Source organism: Podarcis liolepis (genome assembly GCF_965112155.1).
Source record: "Podarcis liolepis genome assembly, chromosome: 11".
Classification (NCBI taxonomy): Eukaryota; Metazoa; Chordata; class Lepidosauria; order Squamata; family Lacertidae; genus Podarcis; species Podarcis liolepis.
In genome coordinates this window covers 3,329,278-3,355,303 of record NC_139565.1, presented here as the reverse complement: position 1 = coordinate 3,355,303, position 26,026 = coordinate 3,329,278, and the positions used below count along the sequence as shown (strand labels likewise).

Genomic DNA, 26,026 nt, shown 5'->3' with positions numbered 1-26,026 from the left:
CTTCAGCACAGTGTATCTACGCAATCTCAAAGTGATAGTCCATCCTTACAGCCAGTCTAATGAGCAGTTTAAGTAAAAGGAAAGGAATGAGTGCAATCTTATTGACTACATTTCACATCCTAATCTATTTGTTACACTGATTAAGAAGTGAATCATTGTAAAGTTTTAGATGAATCTTTCTTGTTCAGCAATCTACAATGAGATTGTCAGACTAATGGAACCTCACAAAGGGCTTAGGAAAGAGCGAGGGAGAGAAAATTTTCTGATATGCCATTTAAACAAATGCATGCACAATTAAGAATATGAAGGCTGAGCCTTTTGAGCCATCTGCTGACAGTCAGGATAATTATGAAGAAGGCGAGCCATAAATGCAAGAAGTCAAACATGGCTTTTATAACAAGTTAAGATCTCAGTTCGCCAGTGAACATTTATGTTCATTTCCATCAGTAATCCTATGTTGTTAGTAAAACCAAGTTTTTCAAATGGCAATTCTAATATGAAATTCTAGCTTGTTTAATGAACAGAATGAAAACATAACAATTAATAGAAATACAAACAAAAAATAATAATAGAAAGAAGAGTTTACAATGTGCTAATTTTCCATACATTGCTACCAAATTAGCCATGTGGTTAAACATTAAGATATTCTGTGAAATGCAAATAAACTAGATCACATGCAACAAATGACCAACAATTGCTTAACTCTTGCCAAAGAAATGAGACTGTCTTATAACAGTTCTTGGTGTGGGTTTCCTCCACTTCCATGGTCTACTAACATGCATATACTCTAGGATTTGTACTTGTGACAAAGACGATGCCACATTACTACTGCAAGCTATCTGGCAGGTAGCATGTACCTTTCCAAAGCAGGAGGGCTGCTTGCTGGGCTCTGAGAAGCGAGTGGGAGGACTTTGGGACCCTGTCAGAGTTCTCCTGCCTACTTCCCAAAGCCCAGCAATCAACCCCCGCCCCCAATTGCTTTAAGTGATTATGCCCAGGAGCATAACCCTTGTGATGTGTTAGCTATCTGTATATGTTGTACTTCAAGACATCAAGCAACTGGCATATCAAGTCTTAGAATCAAGACACATACTGAAATGTACAAGTTCCTTAATTGGCTGTGATGGAAATGGCAGCCAACCGGTAGCTGAGAGGGGAAACGCAGTGGATGTTACCAGCCATGAACAACCTTAGGGAAATGGCATGCTTGGAAGAGGTTTACCACACCTTCCCTCCCCCCACACATGAAAGTCTATCATTTCCGCCTAAAAGAAAAAGAAAAACTGAGGGCCAAAGTTTGGCATAGCTATAATAATGGAAAAGTATCATAAGAAGTCTGTTACAAAGGAAAAAGATATCTACAAATTCAACAGAAGTCAGAATATGCTATTAAAAAACAGAAGTGTAAAAATTGAAATTGTTCCTGATACATTAAAAAAAACTTGTCAAATAAGTACCATCTTTCTTTTCCCCATGGAAGATCCATACATTGTAAAGTTGCATAACAGTAAGAAATTAAAGAGGCACAACTTTTCCATCTTCTGCATTCTAGGAAAAGTTGGTGTGTTGCATTTCTGCCTGTTGTGAAGCAGTTAAAGAAGGCTCTTGTTAGGAAAAAACAGAAGACATCTAGCAACCTTACCCACAAACTACTTGTGGCTGGTATGCAATACCCCTCAAGTCATTTACATTTCAAAGCGCTTCACCAAACAGCTGGACTACTCCAAAGTAAGGAAATGGTTTCAGGACTGCAGCCTCTGAGTGAACACAGGTGCAATGCACCTACATCTGCTACACTGTGCCAAAGGCTGCAACCCAGCCAGAACAACTGCTGTACAACATGCAGTTTCCTGAGATTGCATAGCAGTATCATCTACTGTCACAAGGTATATTTCTTCATTCTAAGACGGGGCTACTACTTGCAAAGAGAATACCAAGAAACTATTATACTAATTTGGGGCTGCTTAAATTAGTGAAGGTTGATCTACAGATCACCAGATACATACGCCAGTCCCTTATGAACTAGGTTGTACATCTTAGGACAGCACATCTGTTAATAATACAATATTGTCTTCATTATATCCTAATGTGAAGCAGAAGCTCAATGAACAGATAATATGTCAGCTCTTGAAATCTTAGATGCCATCCAGGTAAATGTCGCCTAGTGTAAAATTTCAAATTAAAAATGTAAGTGCTTGCATCTTATATGACTGGCTAGCTGTGTTATCTTACCTTTGGTTCCATTGAAATGAAGCTGTGAGTACCTCTACTTGAGAGAACTGACCTTTTAATCGTTTTACTATGGTAGAAGTGGTAGTAATCCTTCAGTGCTCCAATCTGTAGAGAAGGGGAAAAGTGGAGAGGGAGAAAAGAGGGAGATTTAACTTATTAGAAACAGTTTGTCTGGGTTTTTTGTTTTAAGAAAACCAGCACTATAAATTATGCAATTTCCTGCTGTTTTACTTGATCCTCAGCGCTCATCTTTCAAAAGGACATATGATATGAAATGGATGGACTGTCCTCAAGGCATAGCTGCATAACCATATATTATAACTGAGCTGCTTATTCTGTCTGTCTCTATCTTTTTTAATGTCTAATTTATATGCAGCATTTTAAGTAATTTTGTCCAAATTACCACCCAACTATTTTCACAAAAAAGCATAAAAATAATCAGTCTCTCTCTCACACACACTCTTCTCTTCCAAGAAGCTCAAGGTGGTGTGCATGATTCTCCTCCTCCCCAGTTCATCTTCACAACAACCCTGGGAGATGGGCTAGGCTAAGAAATGGGGAGGTGGTAAGAAATCTCTTAGCAGGGTCACCCAATGAGCTGCATGGCTGAGTAGGGATCAAGCCCCAGTCTCCCAGGTCATAGTACAACACTCCAATCATTATGCCGTATTGCTATCCAGTGCGCTCAAGGAAATTTATTGTAAAAGGTACTATATTCAGCTTTTTATATCATTAGTTCACAAAACAAAATCCATCTGAAGTATCACAAGGAATAAATTCTATTAGAACTTTAGATTATTCCTTTTATTAAAAATTAGAAAACCAGCACACAACTATCTTTTTAAATGACCTTTTTTTAAATTATAGATTCACTTTAGATATAATTTAAAAAATAAGCATGTGCAGCATGTGGCAGGGGCAGAGGCAGGGTGACTCTGTCTCTTTGCGCTGTACCAGGCTAAGTTCCCCACCCCTTACCTGCCCCCTTACCCCTCCCATTTTCCTCTTGGTAAACATCAGAGACCCACTGTGTTTGGAGGCCAGGAGAGCAAGGGTGCCCCACTCATGCCCCTTTACTGGCTGCTGCTGGGTGCAATATTCTTAACAAAAAGAATGGTAATATTGAACTTAAATTTATGATTGCAGCCTTAACTGCTACATATTCCTTGAGTAATTTGCTCAAAAGGCTAGATGGGCCATATGTTCCCTGCATCTCTTATCTTTGTCTGAATATTTGCGTAGCTAATTAATGATTATGTTGATAGACCGTTGTAACTGTTTAAACTCAATTTGCAAACTACTACTTGGGTACTTGAAGCCTGCATCCAAATATTAGAAGAATTTCAGCATTCTGCAGCTTGGCTGCTCTTGGCCATGCACACCTCTCTTCTCTGTCCTTCTCTCTTCTCCAGCTCTTTACCTTCTTATTACTATGGACCCCATGCTTTCCTAAAGCTATGTACACACTTCCATCAAGTGCACTTCCACGGATGGTTTGGGAAGTCACAATCCATATCTATTTTGTATCTCTCTTGTCATTTTTAAATATACAAAATACTGCATTTTCCCTCAAGCCAACTTTGATCTGAATTGAGAAAAAGAGCAACTTAGCTGCATTTTAAGCTGGCCATGTACACAACCTCAGGCCCTGGTCCAAGTCCTCCTTGCTGATCTCTCTCTCTCTCTCTCTCTCTTGTGAACCTCTTCCTTTTTTCACTTCTCTTCTTCCTGTGTATTGATTTTTTTAATTCTCTCCTTAAATTTAACAAAACTCTCAGGACAGGGCAGGGCAGGGCACAAGTCATAGAAATAAAATAAAATAAAAGCATATGGATTAACACAGTAGAACAATAAACCCCAAGCAAGGAATAAAAGGCAGCAGGCCCCCCCCCGACCTTTTCACATTAAAGCCACACTGAAAATACACCTGGGGGCATTCCATACAGAGAGCATCACAGCTGCAAGGGCCTTCTCTTGTCACCACCACCCTCACCTCACTTCAGAAGGCAGGGGAATTCAGAGAAGCGCCTCTGGCAGCAACCTCAAGTGCTGTTTTTGATATCTGAATCCCAAAACTTTAAAGGTAAGGACCAGCACTTTGAATTGTGCTCAGGGAAGAACTGGCAACCAATTTAGTTGCATGGAACTGATGGGGTTGTTTTCCCTTTGGTCAGCTCCAGGTAGTAACCTAGCAGCAGTGTTCGGTATGAACATAAGTTTCTAAGAAGTCTTCAAAGGCAGTTTCACATACACTGTATTATCTCTTAGTCTGCCTTACCTATCTCTCATCTAAACTCTGAGCAGCAGCTCAGTCAGAGACAGTTAGAGATTCTTCTACCTACTCCATTCTGCTGTGACTTTATCGCAGATCAGCCAGCCACCTCCCTTAGTCAAGTACAGTATCGATTTTAAATATAACAACACTGACAGCTTTATCTACCTTACTGAATTTTTATATTTTAAAAAACCTTAGTTACCCTGAGAAGCTCAACAACCAAAACACACTGCATATACGACTAGGAAAATATACTCAGAAGCTGACTAAACCTCTGAGTGACTGAAAGTGGTGCTTACAGTTAAACAGGTTTTTTAAAAACCTGTTTTCCTTGGGCAACATACAATTTGATGATATTTCTATAGAGACGTTTTTAAGAATGGATTATTCTCACTTTAACGTCATCTCTAAAAACTTCCTCTGTGCTTCTGATCATCTGATTATTCCAATTTCTCTCTCTCTTTCTCTCTCTCTCTCTCTGGGTACTGCCCTTGTTTTGGATTGCTATATTTAGAATGTATGTGAGGAAAAACAGAACATAATATTTACCAAGATAAAATATTGATAGTTCTGTAATCTTAGTCCTTCTTAAATACAAAGGAGGTATGGTAAAAATTAGACCATTTGTTTACAATTCCTCCAATGATGAGTTTGTGCCTTTCTACATCTGTGAGCTCACACAATTTCACTGCAACGTTTACATTACTCCTTTCTACTGCAGATGCATAAAATAAGATTATTTCAAGCAACTATGAAATAAATATTCACCTCTCATCTTAATGAACATATGGCAAATTCTAGGATTTCTTCATGTCCTGCAGTGGAGCTCTGTGTTTGAAACACTATCTCTTTGAATCAAAGCAATTGGTCTAAAACAAGGACATACTGCTTAGTAAGCTTCTAAATATGATTTTCAGTTGGCTACATCAGTATCTTTTGCCCCCTTCCATTTCCTCTTTGAAGATGCTGAATCTGCACATAAAGTTAAACATCAAATGCAATGTCACTGAGAAATGACACTCCTTCAAAGAGCAGATTAAAAATTGCCAGAGAGCAATCTGGCATAACTGTCATGCCTAGAATTCATATGCTTCAATAATGATTCCAGCCTTCTCCCTGGTACATTTTGAAATGGCAAGAAGAGATCTGTTGATATATACATTTAGTAACTACAAGACATGTCCACTGTTATTTCTTTCTCTTTTTTTCTTTTAAAGTTGGCAATCTTTATGCAATGTTATTTATCAATACACTGTGCAAATATAGTGAGAAATTATTTACAATTTCTGAATAGCCTTTATATTTCATCTATTGATATGTCAATATAAAATATTTTATTTGCATTGTGAGTTAATAAAAAGTGAAGGGGCAATTATTCTGTAGATTTTCAGGAGTAACTCATACATAAACCTCTTCCTTCATTTAATGGAAAAATGATTTGTTCAACCCTCTGCAAAAGCCTTTGTGCACCTCAGAAGGTTCAAGCTTTTGCTGAGCAACAGCTCAGAACAACTCAGGTGCTGGAAGTCAACCAATATTAACAGCACACTAAAAAAAAATGTGTTCTTTATAAATAAAAAGTCAGATTAGCCTCTCATCGGCTTTCAGTCTTGAGATTCCAAGGACAATGGAGATCCAGCATGGTGAGGTGGAGAAATATTGGAATGGATGAAGAAATCCATTTTAAATCCCTGGTCATATCGGATGTCTTTGGGTCACTCACATTCTCTCGGCCTTAATTTACCACACAGAGCAGTTATGTGGATAATACTCCTTTGTATGCCACTGTGCCCTTGAAGAAGGAGTTGGATACATATAATAATAAGGAGTTGGATTCATATAATTAAGGATTATAATTTTTCATAGAGGAAGCTAAGGACTGACCTAGATGGACTGACCATTCTGTATATATAAACATAGACTTGCACCATTTGGGTAGAAAAGGAGTTTGTATCAAATTTTAAAAGCCAAGGGCGAGGGGAATAAAATATTTCCTTATCTACAGTTTAAAAGGTAAAGTGACTCCTGAACGTTAGGTCCAGTCGTGGACAACTCTGGGGTTGCGGCGCTCATCTCACTTTATTGGCCAAGGGAGCTGTGTACAGCTTCCAGGTCATGTGGCCAGCATGACTAAGCCGCTTCTGGCGAACCAGAGCAGCGCACGGAAACACCATTTACCTTCCTGCTGGAGCGGTACCTATTTATCTACTTGCACTTTGATGTGCTTTTGAACTGCTAGGTTGGCAGGAGCTGGGACCGAGCAACGGGAGCTCACCCTGTCGTGGGGATTCGAACCGCTGACCTTCTGATCAGCAAGCCCAAGAGGCTCAGTGGTTTAGACCACAGCGCCACCCGTGTCCCTTATCTACAGCTTAGATCTCCCCAGTTCTCTCTCCTCCAGGTGCTTTTCTGCTAGTTTATTTTATTATTTACTGAGAATTATTTACATACCAACCTTTCATTACAAAAAAAATAATAACAACAACAAGGTAGTTTACAAAATAAAGCATATACAATAAAATATGCAAACTGGAATCCAGAATTCTGTAGAATCAGTACTAAGGATCAGTGCCTAGTTATGCCTATGTGAACAGGTAAGTATTTACTAGCTGGTAGAACACTAACACCAGATCAGCCCATCATATCTGCAAGGGACGTTTGTCTACAAAGTCCTCCTCTAACTCATCATAAGATGACATGTCACAACTAGACTAGATCCCCCATTTTCTACACATTTAAGTACATGGAAAAGCTGCCATCATACTGCATTTGGACCAGATACTGGTTTGCCTTCCCAGAACTTCCTTTAAAAAGGTAAACGACCCCTGACAGCACTGGCGGAGGAAGAGGAGTGCGGGGGGAGCGCACCACCCCCAGCAGTGCGATCCTGGTAGGGTGTCATCACAGCTGCCCCCCGGCCCACGCTGGGCACCATGCCCCTGCAAGTGGCATGCCACACCCGCAGAACGCGTGCCAGCCCCACCCCCGTCTGCTCTCCGCCACACCCCCCCCTTGCCGGAGCATGAAGCTCCGCCACTGCCTGACAGTTAAGTCCAGTCGCAGAGGACTCTGGGGTTGCAGCGCTCACGTCGTTTTACTGGCCGAGGGAGCGGGCGTTAGTCCGCAGACAGTTTTTCCAGGTCATGTGTCCAGCATGACTAAGCCGCTTCTGACACAACGGAACACCAAAACCAGAGCAGCACACGGAAATGCTGTTTGCCTTCCCGCTGGATGGTACCTATTAATCTACTTGCACTTTTTGGCTTCCCTTATTTTTGTTCACCCTAACCTCCTTGAGCTACCAAATAATACAAAATTGATTCCCTATTCAGAGTAAGCTATGTAAATTGCTCAGTCTTCTTCACACTGGTTATTAGTTTATCAGTTAAGCAATTGCTGTATCTACTCTGATCTAATCTCATGTGAACCAGATGTAAAGTCAATGCAAAGGAATCAGCCTTAGAGAAAATAAATAATTTGAGATATTGATGAGTTTTGGAAGAAGGTGTGTCTGTTTAGTGTAAACTACAGATTTGCATTTATGTCAAAAGAGCATACAGTACAGTGTTCAAAGCAATTCATACAGTACTTACAACAGCGTCTCCACCCCCATCGTTCTACCCGGACACTGAGGTCCAGCTCCGAGGGCCTTCTGGCGGTTCCCTCACTGCGAGAAGCCAAGTTACAGGGAACCAGGCAGAGGGCCTTCTCGGTGGTGGCGCCCTCCCTGTGGAACACCCTCCCACCAGATGTCAAAGAGAACAACTACCAGGCTTTTAGAAGACATCTGAAGGCAGCCCTGTTTCGGGAAGCTTTTAATGTTTGATGTATTATAGTATTTTAATATTCTTTTGGAAGCCGCCCAGAGTGGCTGGGGAGGCCCAGCCAGATGGGCGGGGTATAAATAAATTGTTGTTGTTGTTGTTGTCGTTGTCGTTGTTGTTGTTATATTGTTTCCATAGTACACTTAATAACACAACAACCAATAAGCCTTTTAACATTGTACTTCGCCTTACAAATCAAAAGGCAGAAATGACTGGTCAGGATAATTGCAATGTTTTCATTTTACTGACTGCAGCATCAAGGTTGATTAAGTAATTCCCTATCATCAACTCCAGTACAGTTTACTGTGAAATAATAACGCTCCAACCCCTGGGTATTATTGGGGGTGAGTTTCATTCACTAAGTGATCTGTTGAGGTAGTAAATATCCATCACACCATCTCCTCCATTTATTCTATCAGCATCAACTGTCACAGCAGTAAAACTTTAACAGCCTTGTTAGACTTTCTACTGAATCAAAGTCTGCCCCATGTGCCTCTCTGTAAAAAAAAGTTTAACAAAGCATGGGAAATGGTAAACACCATTCTACAGTTTGATATATCAGTAACAATATACGTGGCATTTATTTCAACAATCCAAGAACCATTTATAAAGGGAGAAGAAAAGGCGGAGCAATAAATCCTGAGTGGAGTCCCTAAGAGAGTTGGATGGAGCCTTGCAAGCCTCCTTCCAGCAACTCCTGAACCCAGCCTGGTGCCAAAGGCAGGCAAGCCAACATTTTCTGCCCCAATCCCTCTGCCTGACCTTTGCTGGCTCTCTCTCTCTCTCTCTGCCTCCCCCGCCTATCCAAGGCTGCCAAGAGGCCTTCGAGGCCTGCAAGGCCACTGCCACTTTTTCTGTCGCCTCCCACAAGACCTGGCAGGCCGCTGCTGCTTCTGTCGCCGCCTCCTGCCACTGCAGCGAGGCCTGGCAGGCCGTCACGGCAGCCGCACCTCCAGAATCTGGCTGTGTACTTCTGGAAGCACACTTCTGATGCCAGCTTCCAGAAGTACGTCAGTGTCAACAAGGCCGAGAGCGGGGTCCTGTCGCCTGAGCAGCGCAGGACCTCCATACGCACTGGCCAGGCATGCTCCTCAGGGCGGGCACTTTAGCGCTGCTAACGCAGCATTTGACTTCACTCCCAGAGGTGCCCTCCATTGTCTCTTGAGACAGTCGGATGCCAACCACTGAGGGAATGAAATATCCAGCCTTGTTTCTTCAACCATCAATTCTGCAGAAATTGTTTAGGGAGGCCTATAGTCTCATCCAGGAACTAATATCAAGTGAATTTTATTTAAATATTGTTTACAACACTGGTGGAATCTACACACATATAAAAAAACACTAAAAATGCTTTTTTAATTTTTTTTAAAATACCACATTGAATTGGGCATAGCTCTCTTTTGCCATCTAGTGTCACATTTGTGTATTGCACTTTACAACACATTTAAAACCTTTTATTTGCAGTTGTATAGCTGAGTCTACCGTCACTCAAAAATAGTTTGGCTGTAATCCTAAACATACTTACTAGGGAGTAAGTTCCATTAGTTCCATTGTTTTTCTCCAAAGCCTGCAGGGAAGTGAAAGAAAAGACCTACATTCTGCCTCTCCCTCAAGTTCTCTGGGTCTTGCTGTGTTGGAGGGGGTAACAAAATAAGAGCACCCTTCCCCTTTTAGTTTCATGCTGTGGACTTGAGAAAGTGGAGGAGTGTGCAAGTTGCTGGGGAGAGAGGGAGGACTGGAGAAGCGTGACTGGCACACAGCTAAACTATCATAGGCTGATTCGGCCCACTAAGGGTTCACTGCACGAAGGCCTTCAAATTCTGCAGCCAGTACTGCTGTGAAGCAGATGGGAGTGTTGGTGAGAGTAGGGGCCTCCGCAAGCACTTAATGGTACTCTGTTCCCTGTGTTAAACTGTTAACAGAAACATACAAACTGGTTAGCCCCTATGAAAATGCATGCCTAAAAATGGACATAAACACTGTACTGTTCTACATTTTAAACATTAGCCTTGGAGATAATCTGACTTTGGAAGAAGCAAATGTGCTGAATCCTGATCAACTCTGATTTGTTCAGGGCCACAGTGGGCATCAGGGCTGTGGTCCTTGACAAAGCTGTTCTCCCGTATGCAACTTATCAGGAATGTTTTAGTATAAAAGCACAAATGTATTTCTGGCACAAAGCTGTGTTTACAGGAAATGGGGGAAGCCACAGGACTTAAGATGATACATCATTATACTGTAATTTTCATGGCTGCATTCAAATCTCTTGCTTCCCCCTCCCCCCACAAACAGTACCATGGTATTGTTGCTGTTGCAGCATTTATTTGAACTCTCTTCAGGAGATTGCATTTTTAGGATATACTTCCTCCCAGTGCTTTTTTTCTTAAAAAATATATGTTTAGGGGTACTCTCATTTTGACTCAAGAAAATCACCATTTTATAGTTCAAATTCAAAAAAAGTCAAAGAAGATAGCTAGTGAGAAATGCATTAACAAACTATGTTCAGATCACATCTTTAGGAATGCTGTCTAGTGTCAAGTCTAAACAAGTACATACCTCTGGTAGAGAGAGCATTTCATACAAGAGAAGCAGGAGCTAGAGCTTCAGTCCCACACCAACCCCTGCAGTTACCTGTAGTCCTGAGTGAGAAGACATTAGGGTTGTAAGCAAAGAAAGGGGAAGGTCATTGTTCCATGGTGGAAAGAACCAGCTGTGGAAGTTTGCAGGTCAAAGCCTGGCATCTCCAGAGAGGGTTGACCCTGCCTGAAACTTTGGAGAATCATTGCCAGCCAATGCAGACAATGTTGAGTGAGATGGGTCACAAAATTGTAGAGTTGGAAGGGACCACAAGGATTATCTAGTTCAACCTCCTGCAATGCAGGAATCTTTTTGCTCAACACGGGACTTGGAACTCAGGACCCTGTGACTGAGTATCTACCTACTGTACCAACTGAGTGCCAACACGACATGATAGCTTCTTTTCCTAACTATCCAGATATCATCGTAAGGAAATGGTGGCAGGAGCTGGGCTCAGCTTTTCAACAACATTTTTAACTTTAAAAGTCACTGCTGCAAGCTTTTCCACACTCCTATTTTACCCTCCACTACATCTGCGTAGTTAAATGCCTCAGCTGCTGGCCATGGCGGATCCTAGAGACAAAAATACTAATAATCCTAACTGAGAGACTTTGAAGGATACCTGAACAGAACACAATTGTATTATTAGTTAAAGGGAAAGTATTTCCATCCCTTTCAACCAATGTTGTCAGAAGTAACATCTGACAGCTCTTCATGCATAATACAAGAGCACACATCTAAATAAGCACATTTATATTTTGCAGAACATTGTAAATTTCCCACAATAATCTGCAACAGTGACACAATTTAACATTAATCTTGTCAAATCTGGGACAGCGGGGAATGGCGCATGGGCATTAAGAGGGCAGGACAGATATATATATATATATATATATATATATATATATATATATATATATGTGTGTGTGTGTGTGTGTGTGTGTGTGTGTAACATAAAATAATTGAATAACTAAGCTCCATGCCCAAGCATGAAGAGTAAAGGTTTTCCCCCTTTATTTGAATTCTGCTGCATCTTTTTTTCTAGGAATACAGGTTGAGCATGAGGATGGGGAGAGCAGACCATAAATTATGAGAGAAAGGAGGATATTTTTGGGAGGGGTGTCCCCCTTCCTGTGTCCCTGCCCATTTGATTTTGTGTATCTGATGGTGTCTTTGGTATGGAGGGAGGAGTGTAAGTAGAATAAATATTCTTATATCTTAAAATATATAAGAAAACCATTCTGCTGTAGTTCTTGGTTATGGTCCTGTGCATTTGTGACAGTGGGTGAGATTTACTGGTTATGTGTTGCCTGCTTTTTGAACCCAAATCTGCAGCATGAGACAGAGTCTTTCTAGCCCTTCCTGGAGATGAGTTAGCAAAGTCTGCTGATGACACCAAGTTGTTCAGGGTAGTTTTTATCAAAAAGAGACTGCAAAGCGCTCCAAAAAGCTCTCTCCAAACTGGGTAAATGAGCCTTAAAATGATAAATCTGATTCAGTGTTAACAAGTGTAAAGTGATATATGCTGGGACAAAATGTTAGATTGCATATACGCTGTTGAGGTCTGAGCTGGCGGTGGCTGGCCAAGAACCAAGATCTTAGGGTCATAGCGGAAAGCTCAGTTAGGATGTTGTGGTTAAGATGTTGTGTGCCAGGTTGTGGCAGCAGTAAAATTGGTGAATTATAGTGTAGTGACCATTAGGAAAACGATTGAAAACAGAAACTGGAAATACCATCATGGCCTTATACAAGACAATGGTGCAGCTGCGCTTGGAATACTGTGAGTAATTCTGGTCACCACGTCTCTTAAAGGATAGCATAATGCTGGGATTTCTTTTAGAAATGGTGGATCATCACCCTACTTTTGTAAAGGTTTGCATGAGAGTTCCTGAATCGTTTTCAGGTAAGTGCTTTTCTTTACAGAAATAAAAACATTAGAACTTTGAAAATAATCATGTTATGTTGACATGAATGTACAGAATGAAAAAATATCTCTCACTGGCAGCTCCACGTATCTGTGACTTTGCTAATTTTTTTATTTTTTGGGGGGGTTAGGGAGGTTCTCTGCTGTCTGTAGGACTAGGACCTGGGAGACCACAATTCAAATCCCCACTCAGCCATGAAGTTCACTGGGTGTTACTGTCCTATACATGCCTAAATTTACGTCTCACTGTGTTTTCTATATGAGCTCTTTTGTTATGGCTGGTCACAACTCTCCAAATACCACAAATTGTAAAAAGAACCAAATAAATTTGATCTGCACCAAGTCTTGGCAAGCCATAAGTAGCTTACACATTGCGTAAGATGCCTGGCCATTAACCCTAATGAGAGCATGCTCTCCATCGGGGGGCCACTAGGAGTGCATTGGAAGATGGCCGACAATACCATCTCTCCGGCTCACACGAGGTAATTAAGAGGCTGATATGGGAGTATGCAGCCTCCCTTGTTGCCCCAAGGAAATGGGGAACGCTACCTTGCCTGCTGTGGCCATGAATCACCCCCGGATTCGAAAGAAGGGGGTGAGGGCACTAGGCACAAAGCCCTTGTGTGGGTCCGGCTCTCCCGGACGCTGTCTCTGATCGCGCACTAGCTGCATCAGCTCAAAATAAACAATTAGAGAGAGAAGCAAATGCACATACTTCAAGTGAAGATTGGGAGTAAAGACTGCTAATTAAAGGGATCTCTGTGAAGTGACGGGCTGAATTTAACAATAAATCAAGAAGAGTCATCAATCAAGAAGAGTCATCAAAGGATTGGTATGTAGCAGAACTGAAAAGGGGAGGCAGGGAAACTTTTCTTTTTTTGTCTTATGTGAGTACCTAATAACCCCCCCCCCAAGAAAAGAATCGTTGCAATTACTGATCACAAGCAGGAGGATTAAGAAATGTGTGGAAATAAATTACTAATCAAAGACATGGCTGGTGGGAAGATCAGGAAGGAATGAAAGTTCTGTGTGACGCAGCAAAAAAAAGAGATTTGTTACGGCAGGCCTGCCTACAGGAGGATGAAGGGGAGGAGGACCATGGCTTGTTACTATATCGGAATGTGAGTTGGACCTGGCAGGGCCCCCTGAGAAATTTGATGAGAGCCTGGCAGGCCTGGGGAAATCAACGGACAGACTGTGGGAATGTTTTGTACGGAGGTGCGAAAATGGCGTTTTTGTGTTTTTTTTTTACATGGCTCTTGGAGGAGTGTAAAATCCACACAGGATATAACAACGTTTGTTTTCAACCCGCTTGTGGAGACTATCATAGATCACAAAGAAAGGAATATATTATAACAACAAGAAGATGAGGAAAACAATAAAGAGAAGGTACATTAAAGCAGCAGCAAGAGAGATGTTTGGATCCCTTTCGGAGCACGAAGTATGGGTACCCCCAATAAAAATTTAAAAATTTGGCTGTGTAATTTGGAACTAATGTGATTTGGAATTAATGTGATGTGATTGGCCTGTTAATAAAAATTATTTTTTTAAAAAAAAGAGAGCATGCTCTCAATCTTATTGCTATACCTCCATCACTGCCCCCTCTTCAAAAAAGTAGGTAGTGGTTTTTTTGTTTACTCTTTTAATTATGCCTGGACTTTGCAATTCCAAGATAAAAACCAGCAAGAACTGTTAAGTCTCTTTCATACACTTATATAGTTTATATTTGCATAACTTTCTGATTTGTAAAAATGATTGTTTCAATTTATCAGAATGCATTGTTTCACAAAAAGTTAACTTGGGTTTTCTAATATTATTAGCAGAAGTCTACTTCTGAGAGTTCCACTAAATTAATGCTTTTAATTACTGCTGCACTGATTGTAACTAGGGGATATTATTAATTAATTAATTAAATTTGTATACCGCCCTATACCCACAGGTCTCTGGGCAGTTCACAAGATTTTTTGATGTGAAGTGAGGGGGCCACAGTATTCCTGAACATCCACTACTTGGTTTTTTATTTTATTTTTTTGTGACTGTTCACTGGTATTCACAGTGTGTCTTGTTTGTTGCTCCTGCACAATTCCCTCTCACAAACTTCCTCTTCTTGTCCTGGGACTCCAGTCAAACTGGGGTCTTATAGTAAATGTGATATATACGGATATATATAGTCAGTGCTTTTTTTCTTTTAAAATATATATATATTTAGGGGTACTCTCATTTTGACTCAATAAAATCACCATTTTATAGTTCAAATTGGAAAAAATAAATACAGTAAATGGACAAAAGTACAAAGATTCACAAAATGTTTAGGCATATGCGTACCCCCAGAAAAAAACACTGTTTATAGTGCTATGTGGAGCTGAGGCTCCATTACTTTGGCCACCTCATGAGAAGAGAAGACTCCCTGGAAAAGACCCTGATGTTGGGAAAGATGGAGGGCACAAGGAGAAGGGGACGGCAGAGGACGAGATGGTGGGACAGTGTTCTCGAAGCTACAAACATGAGTCTGCCCAAGCTGCAGGAGGCAGTGGAAGACAGGAGTGCCTGGCGTGCTCTGGTCCAGGGGGTCACGAAGAGGCGGGCACCACTAAACAACAACATAGTGCTATGTAGCTCAGTAGATTTGGCTATGTCATGTCAATGGAGGCAATTCAGAGTGAAGGCAGAAAGCACTGCCTTCGCTCTGAAGAAGGGCCAGGAAGCAAACAGTTTCATATCTGAAAATGTTTTACAGTCCTGAAATTTGCTGAAGAGTGAGGTAGTTTTCAGGGAGAGGAAAAAAGTTTCTGCAGTGTGCCTATTTCAGTTAAGCATAACCTTAAATGTTGGAGTAGTATTTTTCAACATTTGACCATATTTTAACAGTATTTGACAGGTTAACTGACTAAATATTTTCGATTAGTGAAATAGTCAACTACTACTTCTCTCAAAATTAATTTAGTATCAATATTAACAGTTTTCTTAAGAACTGGTTTGTAAGATCTGACCCTTGTCTTCTCTTTTTAAAAATATTTCCTGTTACTCATAAGTTCTGAAGAATTTCCTCATTCACTGAAGTCTAAAGTTTTCTATTCCTTTGGGCCTTTTGGCCCAAAACTTCATCATATTAAAAACAACATTTTAAGCTTTCCATTGACTTTCAAAAGTTCAAGGTTAATGTTTGCCTTTGCTAATCCTCAAATGAGGCCCCAATTCTATGCACACTTATCTAAGAGTAAGCCCCATTGAATAACTGTAGAAGTATGAAAACTTTCAAGTTAAACAGTAACCTTAATTAGGCAGAACTGCAAGAAAATTTAGAGACAGAAAAAAATTGTTCCGGATTTATTTCCTGCCCCCTTCAAATATGATGGTTGTAAGGCAGGGTCCTCAAACTTTTTAAACAGGGGGTCGGTTCACTGTCCCTCAGACACTGAGGGACAAAAAATATGAAAAAAATATGAATGGTCAGTGCTCAAACATATATATATACTGCAACATTATTAAAAATCCACAATAATAAATAGGCTTTAGATTTTGATGCCACCCTGGTTCTGCCCCACTCCACCCTTTTAAAATTTACTAAGAATTTCACTCAAAGAACGTCTCCCTAAATGAGCTTAGGGAAGAAGTGTGAAGTTAATGCAGAGACTGGGAACCGCGCAGCCCATTCCTTCTGGGTTGAATTTACTCCCAAAGGCACACAGCTAAGGACCCAGTTCTGAAGCCCTGAGCATGCCCTCTTCCATTCCAGAGACAGGAGCCGTTTTCTCACGAGTAACCCTATTCAAAAGAGAAGGAGCAGCTCAAGAGGCTGGGGAATTGTGGGTTGCAACTTGGACCTGTTTGTACTACGGCAGTTCCCTAACCAAGGAGCCGCCCTTCATCAAGGGGAAGCCTCTTTTTAAAAATCCCGATATCAGAGATCTCTTGGGAAACGAGACAAGGCCTGGGCGATGGAGCCTTTCTGCCTCCCGGGTGGGAACTGAGAGGAGAGCAACCAAAAAGAAACAAACTGCAGCCCCCACCTTGGCTGGTCAGTTTCTTGGGTGGGGAAAAAAACAAAAAGGCGGGCCTGACTTGTGGCCCCCTCGCGCCACCCCATGGAAAGCGAGAGAGGGGTTTGCCAGTGACTTCAAGCGGGACACGTGCGCCGTGTGAAATCCGTGTGTGCCGAGAGGCGGCGGCGAGGCAGCGCACGACCGGGCAGAGGCGACAAAGGGACTGAATGAGGGAGTTGGGGAATGAGCTTGAGGCAGAGCCTGAGGCTGAGGCAAACCCGGTGTGGCCTTTCAACCTCGGACTTTGCAGCGGGTTCTGAAATGGCCAGGCAGGCTGGATTTAGGACCCCGGGGGCTGGATGTGGCCCGTGAGCCATAGTTTGAGGACCCCTGTTGTAAGGTGTCTGCTTGGGGGGGGGGATCAAAGAACTAGTCAGAAAATGTGGTAAACGGAATAAGATGAATATATGAATAAAATTATACACAATTTCTTTTACAAATTCACATAGAAAAGTGAATATGAACAAGAATAGTTTGTTACCTCTTAAGAATTCCTGACAGGGCTACTGCTGCCTTTCTGACCTCTTACCTCATGTCCTAAAAGTAAACCTGCTAAGGTAAACTAGTTTGATACCTGTTAAGAATTGCTGACAATATAATCACTGCCTTTCTGACCTCTTAATTATTGTCCTAAAAGTAAACCAATTAAACAATCTCCCTGGGAGTATTTGCCATTTTTTGGAATACAAAGGACAGCAAAAAAACAGAGACCTTGGATTCTTAGGTAATGGCAGATATATGTAACCCTGCATCCATTGAACTATAGATTAGAGCAGTACTTAGTCATCTTTCACCTCTGTCAAGTTAATAATATTAATACCATTTTAATACCAATTTTGTTTATTATACTAGTATATGACCATTCTGTCTAATGAAGTGTTCCAAATTAAATTGCTTGCATAATTGAATGGCAGCTTGTCATATAAAAGACTTTGACATTAGAGATAATTCAGTACAGCAATATTAATCAAAATCTGAGATGTAGGAGGGTTGGGTTTTTTTCGTTTTTCGTTTTGTTTTAAGTGATCTGCCATGGAACAACCCCACAGGAGAAAATAACAGTGGTTACCCAGACCTCATTGCTGGTTGCGAAGTGGCCCCCAGATCTGTTCAAGCTTCAAGGTCCCAAAAATGTAGGTCCGCCACTGCCTGAGGATCTCTCCCAGCACCTTCACATAGATGTTAAAAAGCATGTGGGAGAAGGCAGAGCCCTGAGGCTCCCTACAAGTGATTGCCCAGGGGTCTGAACACTCATCCCCAACACCACTTTCTGGACACGGCCCAGGAGGAAGAAGCTGTACAGCAGTGCCCCCAGCTCCAAACTCCTGTAGACGGTCCAGAAGGATGTCATGGTCATTGGTATCAAAAGCCGCTGAGAGATCCAGCAGAACCAGGAAACTGTTTTCACCTCTGTCCCTAGCCCGCCAGAGATCATCGAACAGTGTGACCAAGGCAGTTTTGGTCCTATGATGGGGCCTGAATCCTGATTGGAAGGGGTCCAAATGGTCCACATCCTCCAGGTATGCCTGGATTTGTTCAGCGACCACCCACACAATCACTTATATTTCCCAGATAATAAAGTTACTTTTGAAAGAAGTTGGGAAGTCTATTTCTTTCTTATAGAAAGGTGATAATTAAAACAAAAAGGTCAGAATGTTTGTTTGTACCTGCGAGGGTCACATATTGATGGGTATATCTTATAGTAAAGCAATGCTAGCTGGGCCAATGCCATGATCTGTACTAATCAACAATGTAAAAATCCACACTAGCACATCATTCCAATACTGTAATGGTTGGGAATATGTTTTGCATGCAGGAGAGCCAAGGTTCATCTCCACTTGAAAAATTCACAAGTAACATAGCTAGGAAAGAAACACTCTCTGTCAGAGACCTCAGAGAGCTTCTACCAATTAGAGATGGGGAAATGGTTTGACTAAGCATAACGTAGCTTGAGAGACGGCCTTCTCCCTATCCATTGCCCAGGAATGGAAGATTTGAGACCAGGCAATAATTGGTCACATTGGTTGGTGTTTTGTTTTTTTAAGTGGCTCTTTAAGGTGCTCAGGGAAGATACCCTCACAGAGGGAAACATTCACCACCCCATTGCCCAACCCGCCTGGCTCCCTTTTATGAGTCATGATTGGTAAGGATCAAGGAGACAGACGGTTGCTTTCACTCGTCGAAGCAGCCTGTCCACAACCTCGGAAATAAAAGGTTGAAATTGATCTCACATAACCTGACTAGACAGAGCTCTGGAACTCTCCAGTAGTGGAGACTATCTCTTTCTGAATCTGAGGAATCTGTTCTTCTTGTAGACTTGTCCAATATTTATCCTCCCCAAGTTGAAGCTTAACTAGTATTTTATTAATACTACCGGTGTGTGGCATTATTACATATAAGCAATCTCATGACACCTATTCACTGTATTGCTTGAGTAACCTAACAATAGTACTATATGTACATGTAATATATAATTCATGCCTATATAAGTCTTATTGAGCCATGGAACATGAGAAAATAATAATCTGGGATTTAAAAAAAATCTAATCAAAGGGGTATTCTGTTATCTATCTATCTATCTATCTATCTATCTATCATATTGCTATGATTCAACTATAGAAACAGAAGTAAGAATAACCAATACCAAAATACAGGAAGAGTTTAGAATTGTCGATGTTATTACACAAAATGCTGCTTCTAGTCAAGATCAGCATAGAATGACACTTCAGTATTTGCATTATTGTGCTCATTGATCTAACATTATCTGACTGAGCACAAACAGATAGACTGTAGATCAGTCCCTTTTGACTGTATTTTAGTGTATACAACTTCAGCAGCTGACATCAACTTTTATTATGCAAAGATTTCTACACTGCCTGTGCAGTAACACTTTATTTTCATAGAAGATGAGAGAAAGCTCTTCAAATTAAGGGCCATAAAAAACTACTTTTTGAAACTTTCACTGTAATCATACAGTATGTGTGAACTGATTTTATGACACAACAAAAGTGAACAAGTGTTACTGTCCTTTGATCTGAGCTAGTTGGTAGGGGAGAGGTTGATAGTATGATAGCTCAGGTCAATTTTATGGGTTCTTGCAGCATAAAATAAAGATCTGTATTGTATAGGTTAAAACTGGTGCCCTAGACTTCTGCATTTGTGTAATAAATATGTTAACCAGAAGGAAACACTATCCCGTACTGGGGTCATAAAGAATAAGTGCAAAACTCTATTGTGTGTTATTATAACCATGCCATCCATGGCTTATGCTCTGGGTTGCATGCTTCACACCTTAGCTGGCTAAGTGCCATAAAATGTGTGATGTGTTATCACAGAGACTTTGTCAGTAATGAGAATCTATTTTTCCATCTTGTCTAGTATGACAGTTTAGCAGCAGGGTATTTTCTAAGTGTTACTGCATGCAGCAGGTGTTTCCTTACTGAGTGACTGCATTTGTCTGGGTCCAAGTATTTTCTCATTGCCTTTTTCTTTTTTGGCAGGGGGATGTAGCTAGTTCCAGGTGTTTGTTAACCAAACATCTGTGGATTCTGCAAATTCCAGGTGTTTCCTATACGAGTAAATTTAAATCAAGTCAGATAAGTGCAAGCCCCCTTTAATTCAAACATTAGACATCTCCCAAACATCTGCATTAAAGAACCTGCCAACCGCATATATGGAATGAAAAGTCAGTAGAAATACCACTGAAGCTTAAGTACTTTTCTAAAGCACTTTGAAAGTTACATAGTATTCCTCAAAACGTTTCTTGAAGACTTGAACATTTCTTCTACAAAGCTGAACACCTACACCTCCTCTTGTATAATGGTTTCAACACTCCCTGGATTTTAGCAGGACAGCTGAATTTTTAGCCACTCTCTAGATGCTCCTGACAGTCAATTAGTTGAGCATGTCATGTCAATTGGCATTCATTGTTCCCATTATTTCCAATGGTCATGGGGTCACCAACCTTTTTGGGCTCATGGACACATATGCAAACCAGAGAAACTTGCTGCGAGCAGCAGAAACACAACCAAGCACACATCGCAACATATTATATTGGATACAACAGAATTTTAATTTCAAGCCTAATTTCAAGTGGAGGGAGGGACCAGGGAAAGCTTTTTGTAGGGATATGTGCAACCATGGCGACTCCCTCAGTGGGCCTTCAGACAGCCTCCACTGTTTTCAGTGTGTATTCTTGTCATTCATTTTCCTATGTCCCCTCAACAAAGGTCAGTGGTCAGCACAAGGCATCATGCAGTAGCAAAGCCTCTGTAACTTTCCCCATCATTCAGCTTAAAAAAAAAATCAACATGATTAAGTCTTTACCCACTACCAGAAATTTGTTTAATTAAGGGGGGGGGCTTGAGGTTCTAGCACAATTGAAGTTTCAGCATCAGATTCGGAAGCCTGTGTCCTAATTGGAGAGTGGACTTGATGGAGTAGGGTTCGCTTACTCCATCTGTGTTCAAAGGTATTCCTAATTATACTTCCCAAATGCGGGTGTGGGGGATCCATAGTAGTGAAAAGTTCCAGGGCTGATGCCTAATGGTACAAATGTGATCCTGTCTCCCGCCGCCTTCTCTGTTATGCTGGCTGAAGCCGAGGCGAAGTCTTGGCCCCTCTATGAGGAGGGACACACACCATCTGCTTGTTAAAATGTTGATTTCCATTTGCTGTGCTCAAAGTCCACTGCAGAAAGAGCAAGGGAGAGCTCAGGACACGGGGAAGGGCCAGGCTGTAAACTGCGAGAGCTCCGACTACTAGCTGCTGAGGGGGGGGGGAGAGAGAGCTGCCCCCCCAGCAGCAGCAGAATGAAAACCCGGAGAGAAGCCGAGCAAGCATCCGGGCAGATGCATCAAATTCCTGCTTTCTGACTCAGGCGCCGGAGCCCCACCAGCTCCAGCCCTTCGGGGCGCGGGGAGGATTCCAGGGGAACCGAGAAGTCCACCTGGTCGGCAGCGCAGCGCGCGGCTCCCTTGGTTTTCGTCCCAGCTTTCGGCGCGATTGTCGCCTTTTTACGATCGACGAAGGGACACCAACCAAACCGGCGCCGCCGCCGCCGCCGCCGCCGCCGCCGCCTCCTCCTCCTTTCCTCAGCCCTCCACTTCCCCCTCCTCGGAGATTTAAAGCCGGGAGCCATTCCTTCCGATTAACGCCCAGCCCTATTAGCATGTCTTTGGAGGCAAAGCCCCACCGGAAAGGTGTGAGGCGTTCAAACACAGGCAGAGCCTGGCGAAGCTCCGACCCGCGAGCTGCGTGTTCCGGGCGGCGGAGCTATGAGTTCTGGAGCGGCTTAACTCTGGAGCCGAAGCCCAAGAGTGAGCAAATCCACGGGCTTGTCTTCAGGGCAGGGCGCGAGCCTCGGCGGCAGCGGAGAAGAGAAGAGAGGGAGAGTCGTTGCCCCCCCCCTTTACCTCTTCAACACAGGAAGTTTGGGAACGGCTGCTCGGCGGCTTTGCTCTTTCCCCGTTTTCAGAAGCTGCCGAGCAGCGCCCCATTGCAGCCCCGGGGCGAAGGAAGATGCCCCCGTCGGAGGGAGCTTTGGCCCCGCCGCCCTCCCTCCCTCCCTCCCTCCGCAGCCGCCCCGCTCCCCCCCCTCCAGCCCGCCTCTCCCCTTCCCCAACCGGCCTGCCCTGCTTCCCCCCGGTCTCAACTCCGCAGCCACCGAAACAGTTCCCTCAGAGACGGCGAGTTGCTCCTCCAGAGCTCTGGGGCGCGCGCACGAGGAGGAGGGAAGACCTGGCCAGACCTCTACCTGCCCTTTGCGCCGCCCGCCCGCCCGCCGGAGATGAGCGCGGAGGGGCGTCCGCTTCCTGCCCTCTCCCCGCCGGCAGATGTGCGCCTGCCTGGCCGCCGCCTCCCCCTCCCCGCCCGGCGGGACGCGAAGCCGTGGGGCGAGCGCGGGGGCCCTTCGGCCGGAGCGTTACCTGTCCTATATTGATGTAGCCGTACTTGCTAGCTATCCTGTTGGCTTCTTGGCTCCCGCCGGTTATCCGCACCGCCCAGTGGTTGGTGTAGAGGCGAGTCCTGCAGGCGGGGAGCAAGAAGCCCAGCCAGAGGGTCAGCAGGCACAGCAGGTCCGCCCCGCTCCGGACTCCGCACCAGCCCCAGCCGCTCTTCCAGCCCATCTCGGCGGCGACGCGGGCGCGCGAGAAGACCTCCCCGGGGGCGCGTTGCTCTTCCGAAAGAAACTTCGCTCCGCTCCTTCCTCGGCTCTTGGCAGGCTTCCCCGCTCACCTTCGCCCGCCGCGGGAACCGAGAGGGACCTCGCGAAGGAAGCCGGCCAGAACTTGGACTCAGCGCATGGGCGCTCCGAGGGGCTTCAGTGGCCCAGCGCCTCCACGTTGCCCAATGCTCCTCGAGGCGCCGAAAGTTTGTTTGTTTCTCCAGAAAACCCCGAGCCTCCCGCCCCACTTTCTGCCGCTCGCGTCCTTTTCCTTGCGCCACGAGAGTCTCGGGGGAGAAGAGAGGGAGGGCGGGCGGGAGGGGGCTGCCTCTTTCTCGGGGGCTTTCCTCTCCGCGCTCGGTGCGTCTCGCTTCCCTTCCCCGTCTCCTCCTCACTTGTGCAGAGTCGAAGCCGCAGCAGCAGGCGGCGGCAGTGTGTGAGTCTTGGCAGCCCAGCGCCCCAGCTCAGTCAGGCTCGGTCGCCTCCCTCTTTCCTCCTCCTCCTCCTCCTCCTCCTCGCCGCCCTCCCGGTTCTGGAAGGGGAACGCGGAGAGCGAGTGGAAATGGCAGCAGCCGCCTTCTCCGCATAGAAGAGCTGCTCGATTCCCCTCCCGTCCGATGCCCGCCGTCTCTCCGTCTCCCTCGCTCTCCTCCGGGCGCCCGCCTGGTCCTAGCGCTGCCCGATTCTGACTCGACTGGGAAGACGTGAGCCAGGCGGGGAGGGAGGGGAGTCGCTTTTTAAAAAAGAGTACAGCCCGGGGTGCGTTTTTGGACAGACAGAGAGGAACGTACAAGAAATACAGTTTACTAGTATTTTAAAATGCGGGCAGCTGCGCTGGGCCGAGCGAGAGCGAGAATCCACGGAGCAGCAACAGAACTCACGGAAAGACCCCCTGAAAGTCCCAAGCAGGGAGCGTGTGCTTCAGTTTCACAGTACTCTTCCTGGAGCCTGGTTTAAAAAAACAACAGGTGGGGAGGGGGAGAAATGTAGTTAAAACAAAAGCAAAATGTTCCTAGGCAGGGTGAAGAGCTGAGTCTGCAGTAAGGCATAGTCTTCAAATGATGATGTTTCTTTCCGGAAGCTTTTTGCACCGTCAGGCTGAGTAGTGCTTCCAAACACATGTTTATTGTGGGACTGGTGTTCCTCATACAAACAAGTTTAAAAGCAACACACTAAATTATTGCCAGATATCCATTTGCTATATCTCAATGACCCAATTACAGTGAAGCGCCCATCTGGGAGTTTCTTATGCCCACTATATGGGCATAGCCAGGGTTTTTGTTGGGGGGGGGAGAACCTCATTTGCGTTGATTTGGGGGGCAGCTGCCTCCCCCTTGGCTATGCCCGTGGCCCACTACAGAGCTCTTGTGATAGGGGAAGGCCCTTGGAAATATAAAAGCCAGCCGTTTGTTGGATCTGTTTCTAGCACTAACTGGAGTACACAAGCCACTGAATACCAGTGCATAATAGTAGAGGTAAAACCAGTTATTTGTTAATTTGGTGATTAGATTGGCACATTAATGATAGTTTTAAAACATGAATTTGTGTTGAATTGTGAATTTTATAGAAGCTTTATAAACTTCTGTGTTTCAGCTGAGCAAACATGGGAAATGGCATGGCAGAAGATTTAAGGTTACTTCAAAGCAATCACCAAAGGTTTTAGTTAGTTAAGAAAGTTAATGATTAGACAGAATCATTAACATCTTTGGTTTTTGTACACCAGTTTCATCATACCCAAGGTTCATCAACAGTGTCACCAGATCAGAAGCAATCCAAAAGCAATGCAGTTCAAAAGGAAAGGACCATGATTAGTTGTTATGAGGACAAGCTGGTAAGACCCTCAGGCTCTTGCACTCTCCCCTCCTCTTCATTCCTGGTTGCTTGAAACCAGCGTTTCTCAGGTTGTAGGTCAGGTGGGCTTCAATACTGCACCCCTGCCCCAGCCACACCTTAGCCTTTTGGATGGGCTACTGCCAGCAACAGCTCTCTACATATGCAGTGCTTCGACAGGGTTGAGGCCACTTGAGCATGAAGCTGTGGCATAGAAAACTGGAGGAAGAAGAGAAGAAAGGAAATGGATAATGGAAATCCAGAATGGCCCTGGGAATGTGAGTGCAGATGAATGGAGAAGTGAAAGGGGTGAACAAACTGAGGGAGAGGAAATGGAGTGTCCAGGGCTGCACACCTGCCCCTTCTGCTTCATATATACATATCCGTACCCCAGCACTTGGGTCGTCCTTCCTTCTCACCCAGCCTCCCACACAACAAGGAAGCATCTCATTCCTTTTTTGAGGGCAGGACAGGTCCAAGATATTTTGCTGCCCGATGGAGAGAGCCTGGTGTCCTCCATTCCATGCACAGAAGCTGATCCAACTGTACTTCAACACTGGCAATGAAGGGCCTTGAAGATGCAGCCCATGATTTGTGCAAGTGCAACATTTTGATAAGACTCAAGTTGGTCATTTTATGCAGAAAACTGAATCCCGTCATAACATGAGTTACTATCTTATATGTACAGGTATGTCAAAAAGTTGTGCCATAAGTTTATGCTGTTATGTATAGATCTGCTCATGAAGCCCTGATGCGACTGATATATATTTAGAACTATTATTGTAAACCATCTGGGCAGTTTTAGTCTTATCACCAACTAAGAAGTTTGTTCCATGACCTCCAACACAAGCACCCACCCACCCCAATTCCTTTTGGGTATTAACTGTCTGCTTGTAATGTTCTTCCAGTACTCCAGTGCAGATATATTTCAAGTAATCAAGATGTGCACGGGTTCTAAGAAAGACTTTCTGAGAGTTTGACGAAAGCACTCTCTTGAGAAAACAGTTACGACTCTTCATGTTCTACTTCAAATATACAACAGCATTATCAAGACAGTGACTTTCTCTCCCATATCCACTTCCTCCCTTCTTGGTACTCCTAGGTTTTATTTGTCTCTAATGTAACTATGGTATGTAGTAGAATTAACCTCATATA

General features: G+C 43.6%; 1 protein-coding gene across 6 annotated transcripts in view; it reads right to left on the bottom strand.

The window, feature by feature from the left end:
- The window catches only part of PCSK5 (proprotein convertase subtilisin/kexin type 5), a 163,458-nt gene extending 139,648 nt beyond the window's left edge, over positions 1-23,810 (bottom strand). Inside the window, exons 1-2 of one of the 6 annotated variants that reach the window (XM_083464824.1) lie at positions 22,803-23,810; positions 2,233-2,337 (exon numbers count right to left, since the gene is read on the bottom strand). In XM_083464824.1, the coding sequence (XP_083320950.1) occupies positions 2,233-2,337; positions 22,803-23,003 (306 nt within the window). In that variant the 5' untranslated portion in view covers positions 23,004-23,810. Of the gene's footprint in view, positions 1-2,232; positions 2,338-9,093; positions 9,194-9,856; positions 10,133-16,948; positions 17,153-22,289; positions 22,408-22,802 lie in introns of those variants that run through there. The other 5 variants (XM_083464828.1, XM_083464825.1, XM_083464829.1 and 2 more) reach the window with 5 other exon arrangements.
- Between the last annotated feature and the right edge of the window lie 2,216 nt (positions 23,811-26,026).